This window comes from Lycium barbarum, chromosome 9 (assembly GCF_019175385.1).
Source record: "Lycium barbarum isolate Lr01 chromosome 9, ASM1917538v2, whole genome shotgun sequence".
NCBI lineage: Eukaryota > Viridiplantae > Streptophyta > Magnoliopsida > Solanales > Solanaceae > Lycium > Lycium barbarum.
This window is the reverse complement of record NC_083345.1, coordinates 114,762,615-114,783,101: the sequence shown is the minus strand read 5'-3', so window position 1 is coordinate 114,783,101 and position 20,487 is coordinate 114,762,615. Positions and strand designations below refer to the sequence as shown.

General features: G+C 37.1%; 2 protein-coding genes across 5 annotated transcripts in view; both read left to right on the top strand.

The window, feature by feature from the left end:
* LOC132609520 (B3 domain-containing protein REM17-like) overlaps positions 1-7,753 on the top strand; it is a 28,600-nt gene extending 20,847 nt beyond the window's left edge. For all 4 annotated transcript variants that reach the window (XM_060323549.1, XM_060323548.1, XM_060323547.1 and 1 more), the window contains 4 exons: positions 5,122-5,350; positions 6,830-6,954; positions 7,052-7,280; positions 7,554-7,753. In XM_060323549.1, the coding sequence (XP_060179532.1) occupies positions 5,122-5,350; positions 6,830-6,954; positions 7,052-7,280; positions 7,554-7,597 (627 nt within the window). In that variant the 3' untranslated portion in view covers positions 7,598-7,753. The remainder of the gene's footprint in view (positions 1-5,121; positions 5,351-6,829; positions 6,955-7,051; positions 7,281-7,553) is intronic.
* Positions 7,754-18,150: 10,397 nt separating this feature from the next.
* Positions 18,151-19,819, top strand: LOC132609525 (copper transporter 6-like). The gene is made up of 2 exons (XM_060323556.1): positions 18,151-18,482; positions 19,427-19,819. Exons 1-2 carry the CDS (start codon positions 18,338-18,340, stop codon positions 19,741-19,743), a joined length of 462 nt encoding a protein of 153 aa, XP_060179539.1. The 5' UTR covers positions 18,151-18,337; the 3' UTR covers positions 19,744-19,819.
* Positions 19,820-20,487: the final 668 nt, after the last annotated feature.

The following is a 20,487-nucleotide window of genomic DNA, read 5'->3' as shown; positions in this document are numbered from 1 at the left end:
AATATGATATTACATACATTCACTCGCTTAAGAGTCGTGAAACACAATTTTCTTATTTTGTGTTTAAATGACACAATAATAGTGGTTTTTGAGGGTTCAGATGGTTCGAGTCTCAGTTGAAAGGGTTCAATGAATTTCACAGATAAGTTCGAGGGTCTGTCGATGACTTAAGCCTTTATTCAAATTTCATGAAAACCTTGAAATTTGACATGTAATTGAGAAATGCCAGTACAAACTCCACAATGTAATAGTGGAGTTTTAACTTTAAATTGCCACGTTCAAAGATCCAAGGATTTTTCCTATGTGCTGAAATTGTTAACCTGTTCGCTAAGGATATTTATATGGCTTAGTATATTGGTAGCCCCTTAAATATGTCAATAAATTTCATTTGGACAATTGAATTATGGGTTATTTCAACAGAGCACCCGAATACATGATAAAGCGTTTCTTAAGTAGTTAAGTTAACCACATAAAATATGTTATTTTCTTTAATTATACATATCAACTCTTAATTAGAAAATACATGAGGTTTTACGACTTATTGAGACGAATGCATATAATTAGAGGAGATGACATATTTTAAGTGGTTAACTTATCTACTTAATGGACACTAGAGAACACCCCAAAAAAATTTCTATTTGAGATAATAGATCAAAATCCCCTTAAACTATCACAAATTTATTGTTTCATACTCAAATTATGTCTAGTTTACGTTATCCCCGAACTATAATTTTCAGGTGCTAAATCCCTCCTTCATACTTAAACTATGTCTAAGTTATATTAACCCGCTGAACTATAACGTTCAGGTGCTAAATCCTGAGATGTTTAAATATGAAACTAATAAAAACACGATAGTTTAGGGGGTAGTTTTTGATTGACTCAAGTCATCGACTGACCCTCAAACTTGTACGTAAAATTCATTTAGACCCCCAATTGAGATTCCTATCATCTGAACCCTCTAAAAAGACGTTTACTGTGCCATGTAGACACAAATTTAACAATTATATTGTCATGTAAGTGCGTGGATATCACTTGCTGGGACATGGCAAACAAACCAATAAAAAAAATACACATCGGCAAAGTAAAAGAAAAATACTAAAAATTTATTCTCTTCCCCAAAACCACCATCCATTCTCTTCCCCAAACCCTAAATAAACCTAGCTCAAATTATACTCGGAGGTTTGATGATTTGGAGAGTAATAGCCTGTTTGGTCAAGTTTCTAAAAATAACTTATTTTAAAAAGTATTTTTTTTAAAAGTGTTTTTCTAAAAAAGTATTTTTGACTAAAAACAGTTTGTGTTTGGCCAATTAATTTAAAAAATACTTTTGAGCAGCAATTAGTGCTTGACCAAGCTTTTAAAAAGTGTTTCTATGTGTATTTTTCTCAAAAGTACTTTTCAAAAGAGTGCTTTTGAGCAAAAGTTTTTTTTTTTAGCTTCTGAAAAACTGCTTCTACTGCTCCCCAAAAACACTTATTTTCTCCCAAAAGCTTGGCCAAACACCTCATTTTTTTTAAAATAAACAAATAAGCTTGGCCAAACAGGCTAAGTGTCTTGCGGGTAGCCAATGTTGAGTATTGTTGAAAATATTGGAATCAAAGGAAGTTTTGAGTTGAAAGTTCGTGTATACCAACTTAGAGCTGAAAAGAGAAAGGGGAGCTTTAGCTATTGTTACTCCTGAATTTAATTTAGACAAAAAAATTATGGAAAGATCTAACGTGCTTGTGTAATGGAGTAATAGTTTAATTGTTTTGTCACTAAAGTGAAAGAAGAAATTTTCTCCTGAAAAAACTTGTGAAAAACTGTTTTGTAAAATTTCAGAAACTTTTTTCAAACAAGTGATTTTGTAATTATAGGGCGTGCTATCTAAAAATTACCTTCACTTGAAAAAAAGAAAAAAAAAGTTAAAAAGTTCGGGTGGTGCTATTGGTGAAGTAATGGACGGTGGTAGAGAAGATGATGGGGAGATAGAGAAAAAAAAAATTGTTGTCTTTTTTTTCTTCCTGTTGACACTTGACATTTGGGACCCACATCAATGGCATATTATATGTTTGTCACGCTCTTTAAAAAAGTGAGCAACAGGCATAATGACATGTCAGCTCAATGTGTCTTTATGGCACAATAAATGTCATATCGGAGGATACACGTGAACTCTCACCCTTTGAATTTTTTTTTTATATATATATATATATATATATATATATATATATATATATATATATGTATATATTGAGAAATTAGTATATATTTAATTGTATATCCTAATAAATAAAAGTGTCTTTGGAGCACGGTGGCTGTAACTGCTGCTTCCCTTACATGTCACCCCGAATTGAACCCGAATGTCACTTTTAATTATTTTTTTGAGTCTATTTTTAGGAAAATAATAATCGTTAAATGAGCTCGTCCAGATTCTAGCCTGCACTGTCACCACATGTTACACAGCCTTAGCCATTGAGTTATCTCTTTCATTTGCTTCACTATGTTAAATTTTATTTATTATAGATATTTGACCTATATACTTATATTTTCGTCACTGCTACATTATTAGTGATCGATCCGATACAATATTATCCCTCAATCATCATTAAAATTTTTGCTGGCGTTTATATTAAGATAATCGTGCTCCACGTCTTAAAATTCTGGATCGCCCTCTTGTAGGAATCTCAGTTGGGAGGTCTAGATGGATTTCACGGACAAATTCAAAGGTCTACTGATGACTTTAGCCTTTTTGATTCATTATCTCATAAAATTTGCTTATAAGTTTAAGGGGTCGGTAAATAAGCCAATTTTTATTCATATATTATTTCTTATTTAAAAAGTTATTTCTCCCAAAACAGACAATCTGACTGAACTCTGTTCAACTTTTCATTGGGAAGCTGCAAAATGTCATCTGCTTTTGCTGTCATTTTTCCAATCTAATTCCAATAATTTTTATAAAATTTAGTGAATTTTCATATATGTGTGCTGTGTCAAAAATGTTAGAAATCAGTTTAACCAGGTGGTAGACATTGCATTCTTCAAGTCTTACATGCCAAATTACTGCATCCCCCTGAACTGAATTTCAACTTTACACAGTATCTGTTTTTTTTTTTTTTCTGACTGCCATGAAAATCCCTTCAAAGAAACCTCATTTCTTCAAACCCATTCAGCCAGGATTCAAGAATGGTCTTGTGAGTAATCCTTTCAGCTTCTTTTCATCTTTCCTTTGTCTACTGTATGTTGCATGTATGATATGTAGGTGAAAGAATTTATCCCAGTAAAGATGAAACACTAAATTTAGAAAACCATAGTCATTATGTGTTAGAAAAATATGAGGACGGAATTGAAGAAGAAAGGCTTTGACGTGATACCGCTGTCCTTGAGATATTGCCGGTATATTCCTTAAGTTACAAGCAATTCACTACTAAAAAATTTCTATTTTTCCACTGAATTCTCGCTGAAAAATGTTTAGTGGCTATTTTCACTGAATATTGATCAGAAAAACCTAAATAGTAGTGTTTTCACACAGAAAAATTAAGAATTTTCCCAGCGTTTCAATGGGAACCCATTTCCCACCGTGCGTTTTCGCAGTGAGTTGGTTCAGTGGAAATGATGTAGGAAAATTATGTTCTATAGCACTAATTTCCCACTGAATGTCGGTGGGAAAAAACATCTGTTTCTTGTAGTGATTCCTTCAGCAGTGGCCGAGCCAGAATTTTCATCCAGGGGTTCAAAAATTCTAAAAGGTAAATACACGAAGAAGTCAGGGGTTCAACATCTACTATATATACATAACAAAATAATTTTAACTTTGAAAATACACTGTAATTTTTTGCCGAGGGGGTTTGGATGAACCCCTGGAGCCAATGTGGCTCCGCCCCTGTCCTTCAGTATTCAACAAAGCGCTAGTATACTGCAGATTTTTCTTACGCTACTTCAGGATAGTCCTTATATTTATAGAACTAGAGAGCTAACTTTCCAGAATACTCATGCTCTTTCACGAACAGATGTGTCTGTTCAATTTAAGACCTAATATTACAAACTAGTTCAACATATTTAACTAGGTAGAAAAATTGTACAGTTTCAGGTCATAAACAGAGCAGAACAGTGATTTGAGACAAGTTTATGTTGTATTGTAGAAAATTCCTATAGGTTTCTTTAAGTATCTGAAGGGACATGATCAGCATGAACACGCAATACTAAGAAGGGCTGGTAAAAAGTGGCCAGTGAAAGTGAATGGCCATCGACTGGAAGAGGGTAATTGGAGAGAGTTTGTAGAGGAGCATGATTTGCAATTGGGAGATATATTGGTGTTCAGACATGAAGGAAACATGGAATTTGATGTTTCCATCTTTGATTCAACTCATTGTGACAGAGAATATGCAAGGTGTATGCAAATGGAAGAAAAAGAAGACCATACTGTTCAAGAGACTTCCAAGAAATTTGAATTCAAAGGTAAGGTCTTCTTTTTGGTAATAAACTGTGAAATATTAACATACCAACAAATAAAAGTCAATACACCTAAAGAGCACTCACTCAGGGGCGGAGCCAGCATACGGCTTGCGGGTACGGCCGAACACAGTAACTTTGGTTCAAATCCTGTATTTGTCTTGAAAAGTTCATTGCATAGGTATAAATTGTTACTTTAGAACTCAGTAACTTAAACGAATTAGCCTCCCGAACCCACAAGCTTCAAATCCTGGCTCCGTCTCTGGACTCACTACACCCAACCACCATCTAGGAAGGGTGCCAGGTATAGTAAGCCTCAGGAAGAGAAACACTAGTTACAAAGTTATTGCCTAGTTTGTTAAATACCCGTCTCTTTTTGTTTCATTTCTGATTATAATGTTTCTCCTTTCTTCTTTTCTTGGTTACATTAAAGAAGCAATAACAGATCTTAGTCTTAAGATCTCAGACATAACTACTCCGAAATCACAAATAGCTGCTTCAACATCTGCTGATGCCAACCCTCATTTTATATCTACCATCAAACCTTACACCATCAAACATCCTGTTTTGGTAAGAATGATTTGAACAATATTAGTAATTACATTAGCTAAAAGTTCTTCTTCTTTTTTTTTTTTTTTTTTTTTTTTTGTGATAATGCGGTATTGATCTATATATTGGGATAAATTTGAGCAGTATCTTCCAATGGATTTTGTAAAATCAAGTGGCCTGATGAATAAAAGTGAGATGATTCTTGTCGATGAAAAGCAGATATCATGGTCAATGTGGCTAGGGAGAACAGAAAGTCACTTTGGAATTAAAAGGGGATGGCGACAGTTCAGTAAAGCAAATGGTGTTCAAGTAGGAGATACTTACAAGTTCGAACTCACCAACAATGGCACAATACCTATAGTGCATTTCCGTTGTGAGCACTTTCTTTTATCTTCTTTTAGTTTCATGACCACACTGTTTGTTAGTATATGTTGTTATTTTTCCTCTTTGTTCCTGTTGTTATTATAATATGGAAGTTATGGAACCAAAAACAATTTGTACTGAGATTTTTGAGTGTTACATGAAATCGTGAAGGTTTTAAATTGTGTTGATTGCACTGTTAAGGGTCAATTTTGAGCTGATCCTGACTGTTGAGAGTGTAAATGGAGTTAATGGGGAAGTAACTTAAGGTAACTTCTATATGACTGTTATTGATGGCTTGAACCAGTATTAGCCAATGGGCCAGTTGAAGAATTGTGTAGGAGTCTCCGGTGGAAGCAGCAGCCCGACACTATATTAAGTGGCTATGTTTGGGATCCAGCTTTATAAATAGAGCCTTACGGGAGCAATAGAGGCATGCGTCTTGTTGAGTAAATTGTTTTTCCTCTCATCACCATTCTGAGTGTGTGCATCTCATCCCCATTCTTAATCTGAGTTTCTCATTCCCCTTGTATCATCCTTGTTTTTCCAATTCCAGTACTTAGATTCTGCAGTAGCTATTGTCATTTGAGTTGAGTTGTATTTATATTTCACTGTTCAAAGTAGTAGAGAAGGTACTTGCTGATGAATCTGATTTGCAAGATGGTGAATCAAAGAAAGACACGGTGCTTGCTTACAGTTCCCAAAAATATATATGCGGGTTGCCTAGTCAAATTGTAGATACGTCATCATTTCTAGTTTCTTTTGCTTAACATGTGCCTGAGGTGGAAAATAGGACCGTTAATTGGCAGACACCTTAAGGTTTCTCGTTGCCAGTACGCCATTCAAGAAGCATGCAGCCTGCCGAAGCCATGTCAATCAGTGAACAAACGCGATTGGTGCACATAGGCAGCTGAACATGCAGGGGTTAACATTATGAGAGCAAAGAATTGGTAGGGTATGAAAGAAAAGAGCTTACTTATCATCATCATTCCGTACTCTGAAAGGGATAATGAAGTAGTTTAAGATTATCCACAGCATCATTTAATTTTTATCTTTTTTACTTCTGGGTTCACTTCACATCGTCTATCTGCTTCAATATACCTATCAAGGGAGCGACTAAATCTTGTTATGGATTCTATTTTGATGGCCTCTCGGCACCCTATAGAGGAACATGGTTGAAGTTGGACTTAACCTTTTGTTGGCACTGCTAAAGAAATTTCAGCATGTAGGTTGTCTATTCAAGTTTCATTTGCTTACTAAATTTCTCTGGGATGCTTCAGCAAAGACTCTTGCAGACTTTAGAAATGTTGAAGAAAAATAAGTTTGATATAATCATTGGCATATTTACTGTTAGGTGCAAACCAAGTAAAGAGAGAGCTAGCAATACTAATAGTACTTTGAATTTCTTCTTTAATGTTGCCACTATTATGGGCATAATGATTGTAATGTTTCTTCTTACTTCTTTTTCTTGGTTACTTTAACGCAATGACAGATCTTAGGCTTAAGACCTTGAACGTGACTACTCCGAAATCACAAGTAGCTGCTTCAACATCTGCTGATGCCAATCCTCATTTTATATCTACTATCAGACCTTACAGCATGACAAAAACTCATTTGGTGAGAGTGATTTGAACAAATTTAGTAAAAACCTTTGCTAATTTTGTTTTTTGTGATAATGTCGTATTGATCTATATATTGGGATAAATTTGAGCAGTATCTTCCAATGGATTTTGTAAAATCAAATGGCTTGATGAATAGAAGTGAGATGATTCTTGTTGATGAAAAGCAGAGATCGTGGTCAGTGCAGCTAGGGCGAAAGGAACGTCACTTTGGAATTAAAAGGGGATGGCGAAAGTTCAGTAAAGCAAATGGTCTTCAAGTAGGAGATACTTACAAGTTTGAACTCACCAAAAATGGCACAATACCTATAGTGCATTTCCATTGTGAGTATTTATTTCTAGATCTTCTTTCAGTTTCATGACCATACTGTGTGTTAGAATATGTTGTTATTTTTCCTCTTTGTCCCTTTTGTTATTAGAATGTGGGAGCAGTTGTGGAACCAAAAGCATTTTTACTGAGATTTTTGAATGTTATGTTTACTTTTGAAGCTACACGAAATCTTGAAGGTTTCAAATTGTGTTGATTGTACTGTTAATGGTCAATCTCCAACATTTAGATTCAGAATTGAGGCTATGGTTTGTTTAAAACAATTGTAGGTAAATATACTGGGAAGGATGCCAGGTATAACAGAAGCCATTGACAAGATAATAATGAAGCAGTTGGTGATGGGAAAGGAAACTAGCACTAAAGCAAGCAGATGTAATGTTTTTGGATCTAGTACATTTTGCTGTATGTCAAAAAACTACTTCGATCAGCTGTATGATATTTTCTACTTCTATTTGAAGTATCCTTTCATCCATTAATAGTAATTAGATTATGGTTGCCTTTTATATTCTTGCCCATTGTAATCAAACCAGAAAAAAGGAAAAGAAGTAGAGATATTGTGGGATCTTAGGGCTTTGGTCTAGTAATAAGAACACAACACACAAATATGGGTTATACGAATGTCACGAGTTTGAAACATGCTACAACAAATGTCTTGTTTATAAATGAAGAAAGGTGAAGGGGCAAGTTTCAAGGTTTGTCCACAAGAGTTTTGAACTATGTGCGATTGACTCTCGAGAAATATTCGGTAAAGTTCATGTGGAGAAGTCTTAGTTCAAGTTGTTTCCCATGAACCACTCATATTACCTGGTCTTGGAAGCATTGATTCTACTAAGTTGACATTATCACAATCTAAATTCATGAGTCGTGATAGGCACCTAAAGAGTTACTACCGAATAGACGAACTTGATACTTCTCAGTTACTGCTGTTAAGATTCAAAATGATACCATAAGAATGTATAAAAGTCTCCAATATGTTATAACTAACAGCGGAAGAAAACCATAAGTACAATGTTGCCATCACAGTTAAGTGGCGGAGCCACACTATGCCAAGGGTGTTCATCCGAACCCCCTCGGCGGAAAAAAACACTGTTTTTATAAGGTTAAAATTATTTTTTATGTATATATATATATATTAGATGTTGAATCCCTTAGGCTTCTTCGTATGTTTACTTTTTTATATTTTGAACCCCTCGGCGGAAATTCTGGCTCTGGCCTGATACCTAAAATCAAGTCAGGAGCTATCTAAACAATTCTGGATACAACTTTGGAACATTGTTCAAAAATTGAAGTAAAGCAATACATAAGAAAGGCTATGCCACTACCATAAACAGATGTGGTTGGCTCACCTCAGTTGCGATCCAAGATTATTGCGAACTATATCAACTATAGCCAGCAGCTGTATTAGTACAGGATCTGCACAGAGCAATAAATGATCTGGTGAGCTAATACCTAGTAAATCACTGACCCGTCCCCCTGTTATACCCGTGGAGCAAGTCTTCAAAATACAATGCATACTATGATCAAGGTATAATACATACATCTAAATAGATAAGCATGTATAAATTAACAAACCAAATATACATGTCACATCACAGTGTCTCAACATTTAATATCGCTTATGTGTTTCAACATATTATCCATATAGCACAGCTTTGCCTGGATTGAGCTATGTGTTTCAGTAGATTGTTCACAGCGAACACTTATCTCATAAAACCTTAACCATAGTGCGTTTTACCAGCAGTCTACTGTGGTAACAACCTGACTATGCCTAGAATATACCATCCACAACTAGAATGATGCTAGCACCATCTCATAACATTTCTTCAAACAAAAGCACATAAAACAAACAGTGCAATCAAACATTATCAATTGATAGATATGAAGTCATGTTATGATCCTCAAACATGTATATCTCCTAATCAGTGCAATTAGTATATCGTGTTCAACTTATCAAAATGAACAAAGAACATCATTTCTAAAGTGTAAACTTACGATGAGAAGTTAATTTGTGTATCAATAAAAAATATGTTTTTGAAATTAGGCACATAAAAGACATTTGAAAAGAGTATTGGAATGTGTTAAAGCTAAAGTACCCTTGCAAGCAGACGCGGATTTAGGATTTGAAGATGGCGGGTGTCATAATTTTCTTCAATATACATCTTGTTAGGAATGTTTACCCCGGTTTTGGATAATCAATTAAATTTGTTGATGAGGTATAGGATATGTGGTTATATCTTGAATTTATTTGATAGAGAAAAGAAATATATGAATATGCTATAAAGAGGCAACTGATAACCAATGGTTTGCTATAGACTCGTATATTTACTAATATATAAGCGTTATTTGATTTAAGAAATGTAAGATGAACACAACAACTGAGGACCAAAACCAGCTATTTGAGAGAGATTTTATACATTTTGCTATTACAAGAGTTCTTGAAAATGAAGAAGCCAACCCCCTAAAAGGAGGACAATGCCCCTTATTTATAGTATTGCCCCATGGGCCTCATACAATAAGAAAAATAAATAATGAAAAAGGTCTGAGTTGGATTAGGTTGGGTTAGGTTGACCGTACGATATGACACCCGTACGATTGGCAGTTGGACATGGCAGGACGTTATCGACGCGTGGCAACCGCGCAACGGATCTCCTGGACCAACAGCCATGATCAAACGGACTAACGGCCTCGACCAAACGGACCAACGGTCAACGACCAACCCGGTCATGGGGGAACCGGACCAAATGGTGCCCTTCCTTTGCTTTGGTCCAAACATTCCTCCGATTCAGAATGGTAGCCTTCGTGCACGTTCTTATTCTTTTCTTCCTTCAGTCTTTGGTCTTACCGGTTTAATATACATCCGATTTTTACCGTATACAGATAGTCCCTACACTTCTCGGACCGAAGATTTATCGGAGTAACGGGAAGTGGATGAATCACAAACCGGTGGTTCCGGATGCCCGCTCTTATCTTTTCATTTTGGCGGGAACAGTTGCGTCACGTCCCGTCTGTCATCAGCCACGTGTCTCAACCTGGGCGGTCAGCTCTGACAACCGCCGCAACGCACGTCGCCTCAAGTCATTCCTCATTAATGATGGGGCACGTGGCGCTCCCCGGTTGGCTGGGGAATTGTAACTGCCACAGTCCTTACCTATATAACTCTTTTACCCCTCATTTGAACATTTTACCTCTTCAGCTAAACTCTCTGCTTCAAGTTATTTGCCTCTTTACACATTCCATAACTTCACTCATAATCATCTGTAAAACTCACATTTCTTGTTGATCTGCTGCTTGCTTTGCGTGAAAGGAAACGACACTGCCAATTTCTCCACTAGTCGTTCTTGTTTGAGTGTTGCTGCTTCTTATTCTATCATTTTCTTGAACCGTCTGTCCTCTCACTCTTTTTTAACTTTCCTTCCGAATCCACTCAACTTCTTCTTTTCATATTTTCAAATGTCTGAAACCACTTCCCACGATATTCCCTCAATTTCATCTCAAGGAACCGAGCCTACATCTCCAACTAAAACAAAGAGCACCTTCGAGCCCACTGCCTCGGACATTATACCGGCCAAGCCTAACTTCAATAAAGATCTTGAGGTCAAAAAACCTTCTTCGGTATCCGATAGGGGATACGATGTGAAGCGCTATCCCTCATCCATTACTGCGGAAAAGCTCGACTTAGTCCGGGCTGATTGCGGGTGGGACACCAGTCCGGTTCAAGTTCTTTCCCCCAGGCCAAGTGAATCAGTCACTGACCACCGGGAAGGTTTTCTGTATGTGTATACTTATCCTTTCACCCTCAAGATTGACCCTCCGGTCGATCCGGTCATTCTGGACATGTGCCGGACCTACGACGTGACCTTGGCACAGATTGGTCCGATCGTTTGGAGGGTCATGGCGTGGCTCCGGTTGTTGGCCAACAATGCCGGGAAGGAGCTCATGCTAGCCCACTTGATACGCTTATATTCCCCAAGGTTGTTCCGGGGTGGCGTAATAAAGCTCGCAAATCGTAGCCGGAATCCATTTTTCTCAAAAATGGACGAAGACAGAGACAGGGGCTGGTTGGAGCGATATGTCCGGGTGAGGACCGTGGACATCATTCCGGACAATTACATGCCCTTTCCAGAAACGTGGAACAACAAGCGTAAGCCTGAACTCTTAAGTAATTGCTTTTGTATGTTTTGTCAAACTTTGGTCCTACTTTCTCACCGCTTTTCTTATTTATATCAGCCAATGGATGGATTCCTCCGGTCGTCCGGAACCTGAACGACTGGGTTACTGCACTCCTTAGCCAGCATGTCCACGACGTTCGGACGTGGGGCCACCTGTCACGCAGCCGATGGGTCGCCCAGAACCACGGTAATACTTTGCTTCTACCCGCGTTCACTGTATCTTCTACCGTACTCATTGTGCCTTTGATCTTCAGGTTTGCCCAAGGGCTCGGTGGATCCCAGATCGGAAACGGCAACCGAACCTACAACATCGGCACCCTAGTTCGATTCAGCAGGTGCATCTCGCATCCTTGTTGCTGCTGCTGCCAAAAGAAAAAATCCCTCAGACAAAGGGCAGAAAGCAAAGAAAAGGGCGAGGAGCGTCGTTAGGACTCTACGGGACGAAGCATAGTCCGAGCTCCTCGTCCGGCGTATCGGTGCGGCCCCTGCCGTGGCTTCTGTTTCGGAGGAGGATATCACCGCTTCACCACTTCCTTCAGCCGGTGAAGGACCTATGGTCCCAGCGTTACCCACAGGTGCAGAAGAAGTTCTTCACCCGGCTCTTCTAAGGTCGATTGATTTCGTTGACATTTCAGGTGAAGCTTCCTCCGAAGAGGCCCCCCTGCAAAGGGCAAGTAGATCTGGGGGGCGGCTGCTGCCGAAGCTGATCAAAGAACCGAGCCGGCCCCCGAGAGCGAAGCTCTAACAGTCACTGGCCCATTGCCCGACTATGAGGCCGCTACAACTACGGATCCCCCTGTCTTTGCTAAAGCTGCTGAGGTCTCTCCAAGTTCTCCAACTCCGGCTTCGAGGCCTGATGAATTTGAGGATATGTTCTCGGGCACCCCTCCCGCTATCGGCGAAGCTGCAGGATTCGGGCATCTCCCGATCCCTCGGGCCATGAGGATAGCCAGCCGGACCTCCGAATATGGCGCCAGGGACAGCTTGGTGCGTATCTTTCCGGCCTCAAACATGGAGCCGAGGAGGATAAGATCGGTTACGGTCACCGTCCCCGAGGACTGCAGCTTTTTTTCTCGCCCGGTGGGCGTAGCGAGCTATCTGAGGCCTCTTGTCTCGGATTCGGACAAGCGAAAGATGACCGGGGTCTCTTGGCAGTGCCTCATTAACGAGGGCATGCACGCGATCAACCGGGTAAGTTTATTAGCCATCTTCACATAATTTTACTGAGAATCTTAACCTTGTTTTGCTCAATTTTTTGACTTGCTCCATTTGCAGAGTGTGGTGCTTGTCAATGAGGCCTTCGTTCGCGCCCAGCAAGAGGTAGACGATCTCAAGGGCCAACTGGATACCCAGGGTCGGGAAACGGAGAAATATCTGCACCTTCTTCGGGAGAAGGATGAGGAGTTGAACCGAGCAGTCGCTCTTTCCAACCTCCGACCGGAGCTTAACGCAGCAAAGGCCAAAAACCGTCAGTTAAAGAGTGAGCTGGCCGTGATGGCCGAATACAATCAGAGTCTCAAAGTTGACAAGATCGGTCTTAGCCGAGACAACGCTCAAATTTCCTCGAGGCTTGGTGAGCTCGAAACCACCTTCTCTCAACTCCGGGGGGAGCTGGATTTGGTGAAGTCTGATGCTGCGAGCTTGACCGAGAGGAATCGGCTGCTCGAATCTGAGGGTGCCCGATACAGAGAGCGTGCGAGGGTTTTCAAGGAGAAGGCGGAGAAGAGGGCCCAGATGTGTGATGATCTAAAAAACGAACTTACGGAGGCGGCCGATGCTAATGACACACTCTAGGCCGAGCTTGAATCGGCCATCCAAATGCAGAATTTTCTTGGAGAGGTTCGCGATGCTCTAGCGGCGAAGTTAGCCCAAGCCGAGGCTGATTTGGACGAAGCTTTGAAGAGCGTCGAGGCCGCCAAGGCTCATGCTACCATTGCCGCTAAATATGAAAAATGAAAGTCTCGGAGGATTACCCTTGAGCAAGCCGAGCACGGCTTTACGGATCTTCCGGCCCTTATTCTCGAGGCTAAAAGAATCGAGGAAGAGAAAAAGGGTTCCCTCGGGACCGACTCTGACTACTCCGAGCGGACAGTGTCCGAGCACTCCGGGTCCATCCATCCCGAATAGATTAGGGCCTGTACTTAGCCTTTTGTTATTTATTATTTTTGCCTTCGTAGGAGTTTTCAATGTAAAAATCCTTTGTATAAATAGAACATGTTTTTTCCTTGACTCTTTACTTTGCTTGAATGTTTGTTATGGTTTCCGCCCGAATTGTCGGTTTCGTTTTTAAAGAGTCATTATTTCTGACTGTGCCTACATATCGGCTTTTCTCCATCTCCGGTATGCGTCGTCCGGGAATTTTATAGAGTTTTTGCCTATGGGTCTTATCTTACGCTTTTGTGAATTTGGATGTCTCCGAATCACGACGGGCGTTGTTAAGGCCGATATTTTCGGCTACTTTTAGGGCCAATATATTTCAGCTACTTATAGGGACGGTATATTTCGGTCACCTGAGTCTTAGCCTTAGCTGGATCTTGATGTAAAAGTTCCCATTTGTGGGGTTAACAATTTTGGCTCGGTTCGCTATGACCTTGTTGCCTTTGTCGAATTTCGATCGTATCGCCCGGTATCGGGTATATGAATGAAGTAGTGCCGAAATACGGCAGTAATCATCGAGTCAAAGTGCTTTACTATCATCAGGGTAAAGTGCTTTACCAGTAAGACATCTCGAGATAATGTTATCCGAACTTTCGATAACTTTTGCATTGCAAGTATTTATATACATGAGAATGAACTTGAACTTTTTCCTCCTGCCTTTGCTGTAGCAAATACTAAATGGACACGATTCATTCTGATCGTTTGGTCCTTACATCGGAACCTAATGCAGAAGGTTTGGTTTTTTGTTTTGCCGTAGAAAATATTGCGTGGACACGATTCATTTTGATCGTTTGGTCCTTGCATCGGAACCTAATATTTTAGGTACGGTTTTGTTTGAGTGCTCCTTTGATTTCCGCTAACCGAGGTAACCCATTTCGAAGTGGGTATTATAGTCCCCTAGTTCTTATCCGAGCTGCAAGATCGGGTGAGTGCTACCCCGAGCATTCGGACGTTTGTCCTTTATCTTCGTCGAGTAACACGTTGTACTTGTTGCCTCATTAAAAACCTTGTCGGAAAACCCATTTCGGGACAAAACCGTACTAAGGAAAAGAGTGCAACACGTGTTTTCAGATTTAGATTCTTTTCTTTGCCTGGTACTCGACTTCCTGCAAAAAGGAGAGGTTAAAATAGAAAAACATGGGGAGTTCATACCTTAGCAGTAGTATCTTTTCAGACATTCCAGTTATTGCGCAACGTTGCCCGTCCATGGACTCCAACTGGTACGATCCTTTGCCCGTTACCTCGGTTATCTGTATACGGTAAAAATCGGATGTATATTAACCGGTAAGACCAAAGACCGAAGGAAGAAAAGAATAAGAACGTGCATGAAGGCTACCATTCTGAATCGGAGGAATGTTTGGACCGAAGCAAATGAAGGGCACCATTTGGTCCGGTCCCCCCATGACCGGGTTGGTCGTTGACCATTGGTCCGTTTGGTCGAGGCCGTTATTCCGTTTGATCATGGCCGTTGGTCCAGGAGATCCATTGCGCGGCTGCCATGCGTCGATAACGTCCTGCCATGTCCAACTGTCAATCGTACGGGTGTCAGATCGTACGGTCAACCTAATCCAACTCAAACCTTTTTCATTATTATATTATTTTTCTTGTTGTATAAGGCCCATGGGGCAATACTATAAATAAGGGGCATTGTCCTCCTTTTAGGGGGTTGGTTTCTTCATTTTCAAGAAATCTTGTAATAGCAAAATATATAAAATCTCTCTCAAATAGCTGGTTTTGGTCCTCAGTTGCTGTGTTCATCTCTTACATTTCTTAAATCAAATAACGCTTATATATTAGTAAATATACGAGTCTATAGCAAACCATTGGTTATCAATTGCCTCTTTATAGCATATTCATATATTTCTTTTCTCTATCAAATAAATTCAAGATATAACCACATATCCTATACCTCATCAACAAATTTAATTGATTATCCAAAATCGGGGTAAACAAGGAACGTATATTTGGGTCGGGTCCATCTCTTTTTAGTTTATTCGGCTTTTTTTTTATTTGCAAATATGAAAATTACATCTCAAAAATCAAGAAACGAACATAATTAACATCTTAAACAAGGAATCACACTCATTAACACCCATTAACAACAGAAGTAAAATCAACATTTTCACCAAGGGACTTGCATCTCTTATGTATATTAAAAAACAAATTTGCACAAGTAAAATAACATCTTCAATAAGGGAATTACACCAATCAAAATAAGAAAAATAATAGAAAAACTCTTCAATAAGTAAATACTCCCCATAAGTAAATGTAGAATTAGATAAACTAAAAAGTTCTCAAAAATAAATCATAAATTTCATGTTCTTTCTAAGCAGCGCTTACAAAATATCTATCACAATTTAAGTAGTAAAGTGATTTAAATTGAATTTAACAATTATAGAATAGCATAAATTTTTATAATACACTCCCTCCACCCATTTATATTTGTTCATTATACTAAAAATATATGTCCACTTTTATTTGTAAGTTATATAGTTTGGAAAATCAAGACATAATTTATCATTGTATACCTATTTTACCCTTATTATTAAGTACTCCAATTCATTTCTCATTTTATTTATTGCTTATTGAAAGTGTCTCAGGTCAAATGTAGACAAGTAAACATGGACGGAGGGAGTAATAAACAAAAGAAATTATAAAAAAAAAATGGAATTTTGATCTCAATCCACAATTCCCATTGAGACCCAAGTTTTTCAATTTAAATACTCACGGATTTGAGATTAAGAGAAACACTTAATTTAAGGGATTTTAAATTAAGTATTTCTCTTAAGAGATTTTGCCTCTTGCAAAAATGCAAGGCAAGGCTGCGTACAATAGACCCTTGTGGTTCGGCCATTCCCCGGACCCCGCGCATAGCGGGAGCTTAGGGCACCGGGACTTAATTTAAGGGGTTTTGAAGTTTCTATTTGTGTGTTCTCGCTAAAGATCACAGATAAAATAATAGAAAAGAGAAAAAATAATATAAATAATAAAAATATAAATAGAAAATTGGGAGGGGCGAAAAGGGAATTACTGATACAAAGGAAGTAAAAGCGCAAAGGAAAACGGGAGTCGGAAAATATTCAAGATAGATTCAAACTTGTGTCCATCAGCCGTGACACCTTTGTTTGATTTACGACTGGGGGTGGCAGGATCAAATATTTAACCTAATTTAAGCAAATTACAATACAAATATATAAAAAAAATTATTAATTGAGGGGGTGTCATGCCACCCCAATTGTAAAGGGTGGATCCGCCCCTGCTTGCAAGTTACTTTAACGTTGTATCCACTAGGAAGTGTGACTTAGGTATGTTGTTCAAATTTCAGGAAAATTCTTGAAGTTTTAATTTTTGTCGATTCAAACACCAAGAATTTGCATGGAGTTTGAATTCATTTTTATAAGTTCGAACTCGAGGCTTTTTATAGTGAACTCCGTAATAAAGTTTCGGAGCTTTAACTTTATAAGTTTGAACTTCAGGGGACGGTTCTGGAGTTTCATTGTTTTTTTTATTAACTTTTTCCCAATGTGTCTCACTTCCACACATTGTTATACACTTTTTATTTTTTATTTTTGTAAATAAACATTGTTATACACTTAATATTACGTGGTGTGTTATGATATTGGTACTTAGCAATTATTGGCACGCTAAATGATATTTCTACGGTGAGTGCACTTATAAGTCGTAAAACTTCGCAACATTGTTATACTCATAAATGTTGTTTCATTAATTTACTTCACGATAGTTTTATTTACATATACTATTTACCTATTGAAAAATGGGATGGATTCACGATGTTTTGACTTGTGGTTAGTCTTCTTTGCAATCTTTAACAACCGATATTACTCCCTTCGTTTTAGTTGGGCATGGTTTGATTAGACATAATGTTGAAGAAAGAAAAAAATACTTATAAATTTTTCATCTAAAATAAATTTTAAATATTTATGTGACTATAAATCATATTAAAATTTAAGAATAAAAAAAATTAAAATTTGTGAGCTAAAATAAATTATAAATATTTATGTGATCATAAATCATCTCGTTAAAAGTAAAATATCAAATTTAAAATTAAATTAAAAAAAATATCACATAAATTATAACTACGGGATAAAAAAATACTGAAAATAGTTATAGCTTTCGGTTCGAAACAGGACGATGATACGAAGAAGGGAGCTAATTGTAAGTACTCCCTCTATATTAATTTAAGTGTCTTATTTTCATTTTTTTATTTATCTCAAAAAAAGCGTTTATTTCTATTTAGTAAGTTGATAATTCAAACATCCTGTATGTCAAGTTTATAATCATAATATTGAAAGAACATTTTAATACATTATACACATTTTTAATTTAAAATTATAAAATTAATTAAAATGTCTTTTTATTTTTTAAATTTTATGTCTAATTAAATTAAGACAGGACGGAGGGAGCATTAGTTAATCAGCCCAATACGTGTTTTCCATTTCTAGGAGGCGGAACACGTGTCTGACACTAATAAATATTGAAACCATTTTATTTACCCAAAAAGTTAGATTTGCATTTTGGGCCAACAAAAAAAACACACACACACAAAGTTACATTCTTTTCTTGTACTACACTAAACAGCATTTACTGAAGTGTACTGTCAATTACTTATCTAAATATCTATCTATACACCTCCATCACCCATTTCTTCTACCCCAATTGATGACTTGGAAGAAAATTCAAGAGAGAAAGTCATTAAAATTGCAGAAATGAATAACGCTATGGATATGACCATGTCACCACCACCATCATCAACATCAAACAACCACAACCATATGACGCACATGACGTTTTTCTGGGGGGGAAACGCTGAAATTCTCTTCTCCGGTTGGCCTGGATATAACAACAACATCGGTATGTACATCATTTTTCTTATTTCCTTTTCCGTCAGAGTGTAATTCATGTGACTCTATTTGATTGTACACGAAGTTTAGAGTATTTTTGAAACGGAAAAGGGTCTATTTGCCCTTAGTACTCCAAATAAAAACCATATTTGTCCTGATTCAGAATTTTTACTAAGTGATCGAAAAATATAAAGAATTTGGACTATTTACCAAGTTTATAGCGTTTTTTGAAACAGAAAAGGGTCAGATTTGCCTTTGTACTCTAAAAAAAAGATATACTAAGATATACTCCTACCAACTGATGTGGCATAGTTTGAATTTTGAGAGTTAAATAATTTAATTTTGATCGTGAAATCGGGTATGAATCTTTAAGTTTTTGAAATAAATTTATATATTTGAAAATTACCTTGAAACTATTATAAGTCATAATAATTGACAGTTTGAAATATTTAAAGGATACAAGAAAAAAAATTATGGTAAAAAAAGACTTATTTGAATATCAAAATTCAAAAGGTATCACATAAATTGGGACAGAAAAAATATTTGTCTTACGTTATACTTTTTTAATAAATTATCGTTAAAAAAAATTTGTTTGAATATCAAAATCTAAAAAGTGTCACATCAGAGAATATTTTTACGTTATACTTTTTCAACAAATTATGGTTAAAGAAAAATTTTTTGAATATCCAAATTCAAAAAGTGCCCCGTAAATTGGGGAGAAGGGAGAATTTGTCTTTAGTTATACTTTTTCATGTATTTGTCCTTTTTCTTTTTTTAATAAATTCATCCATCATATATTATTATGCATAAATATTACATAGTAAATGATGTGGAGACTAGAGATACGTGATAGATGCATGAATGGGATTTCCTCTCTTTTCCAGCCCACAAAAGAGGTCTGATGACCAACTTTCAGACCATATTTATCCTTATCATACAACTTTCACCTTTCAGGTATGTACATCTTAGCACTTTTCGTCATATTCCTACTCGCCTTCTTCATCGAGTGGCTCTCTCACACAAATTACATCAAAGAGGATGCTAACCACGTGGTAGCGGGTTTGATCCAGACCGGTTTATACGGTGTTAGAATTGGTTTGGCTTATTTGGTCATGCTAGCTGTGATGTCATTTAACGGTGGCATTTTTTTAACGGCGATTGCTGGGCATACGTTAGGGTTTTTGGTTTTTGGGAGTAGGGTTTTTAAGAAGAAGTCGTTGACTGCTTATGCCAAGGCATCGGATCTTCCTTCTATGCCTTGTAATTGTTGACAAATTGATATAAAGATATTTAGTAGAGTGTATATTTTTTTTTTTTCAAATTATAAATAGACGTTTTGGAATAATATTTGAGTTGTGTTTAAACATGAATATATTCGTGAGTTGTTTTTGAATTTTTGTTGAGTGATTTAATTTTAGGTGAAAATTGTGAAAATAGCTTTTTTGAATTTGAGAAAATTGTAACAATTTTATGTCAGAACAGTTTTTTGGAATAATATGTGGGGAAAAAGTAATAACTATGCATAGGGCATCTTTGTGGGATATCTTGTAGGGCTACTCACTTTTTTGATGACCAAAGATTAATTCAATTACTGCAATCTAAGAATATGCTGATTAGGGATGTAGCACTAAAGTACATACACCGCACCAAATGGATAAATCGATTTAAGTGGGAGAAGAAAATTGAATTAGTAGTTTGATTTGATTTAATTTCGTAATAAAAAAAGAACATAATTAGTTCGGTTTTGTATTAATTGAAAAAAGGTCAAATCGATATCAAACCAACAAGTAGATGTTTACATACGCAGTTTTGAAGTTAGTTTGCGCTTAAAAATAATAATTCTTTAATATTTTGTTTAAACATTTTAACATTATTAATATTTTCATAATATTTTTTTAAACATTTTAACATTATGTTTTGGCTTGTAATTGTATCTCACTATTCATATAAGTAACTTAAATAAAGTCGGACCAAAATCAAATGTTTTTACCTCTGTTCATATATATTTAACTTAA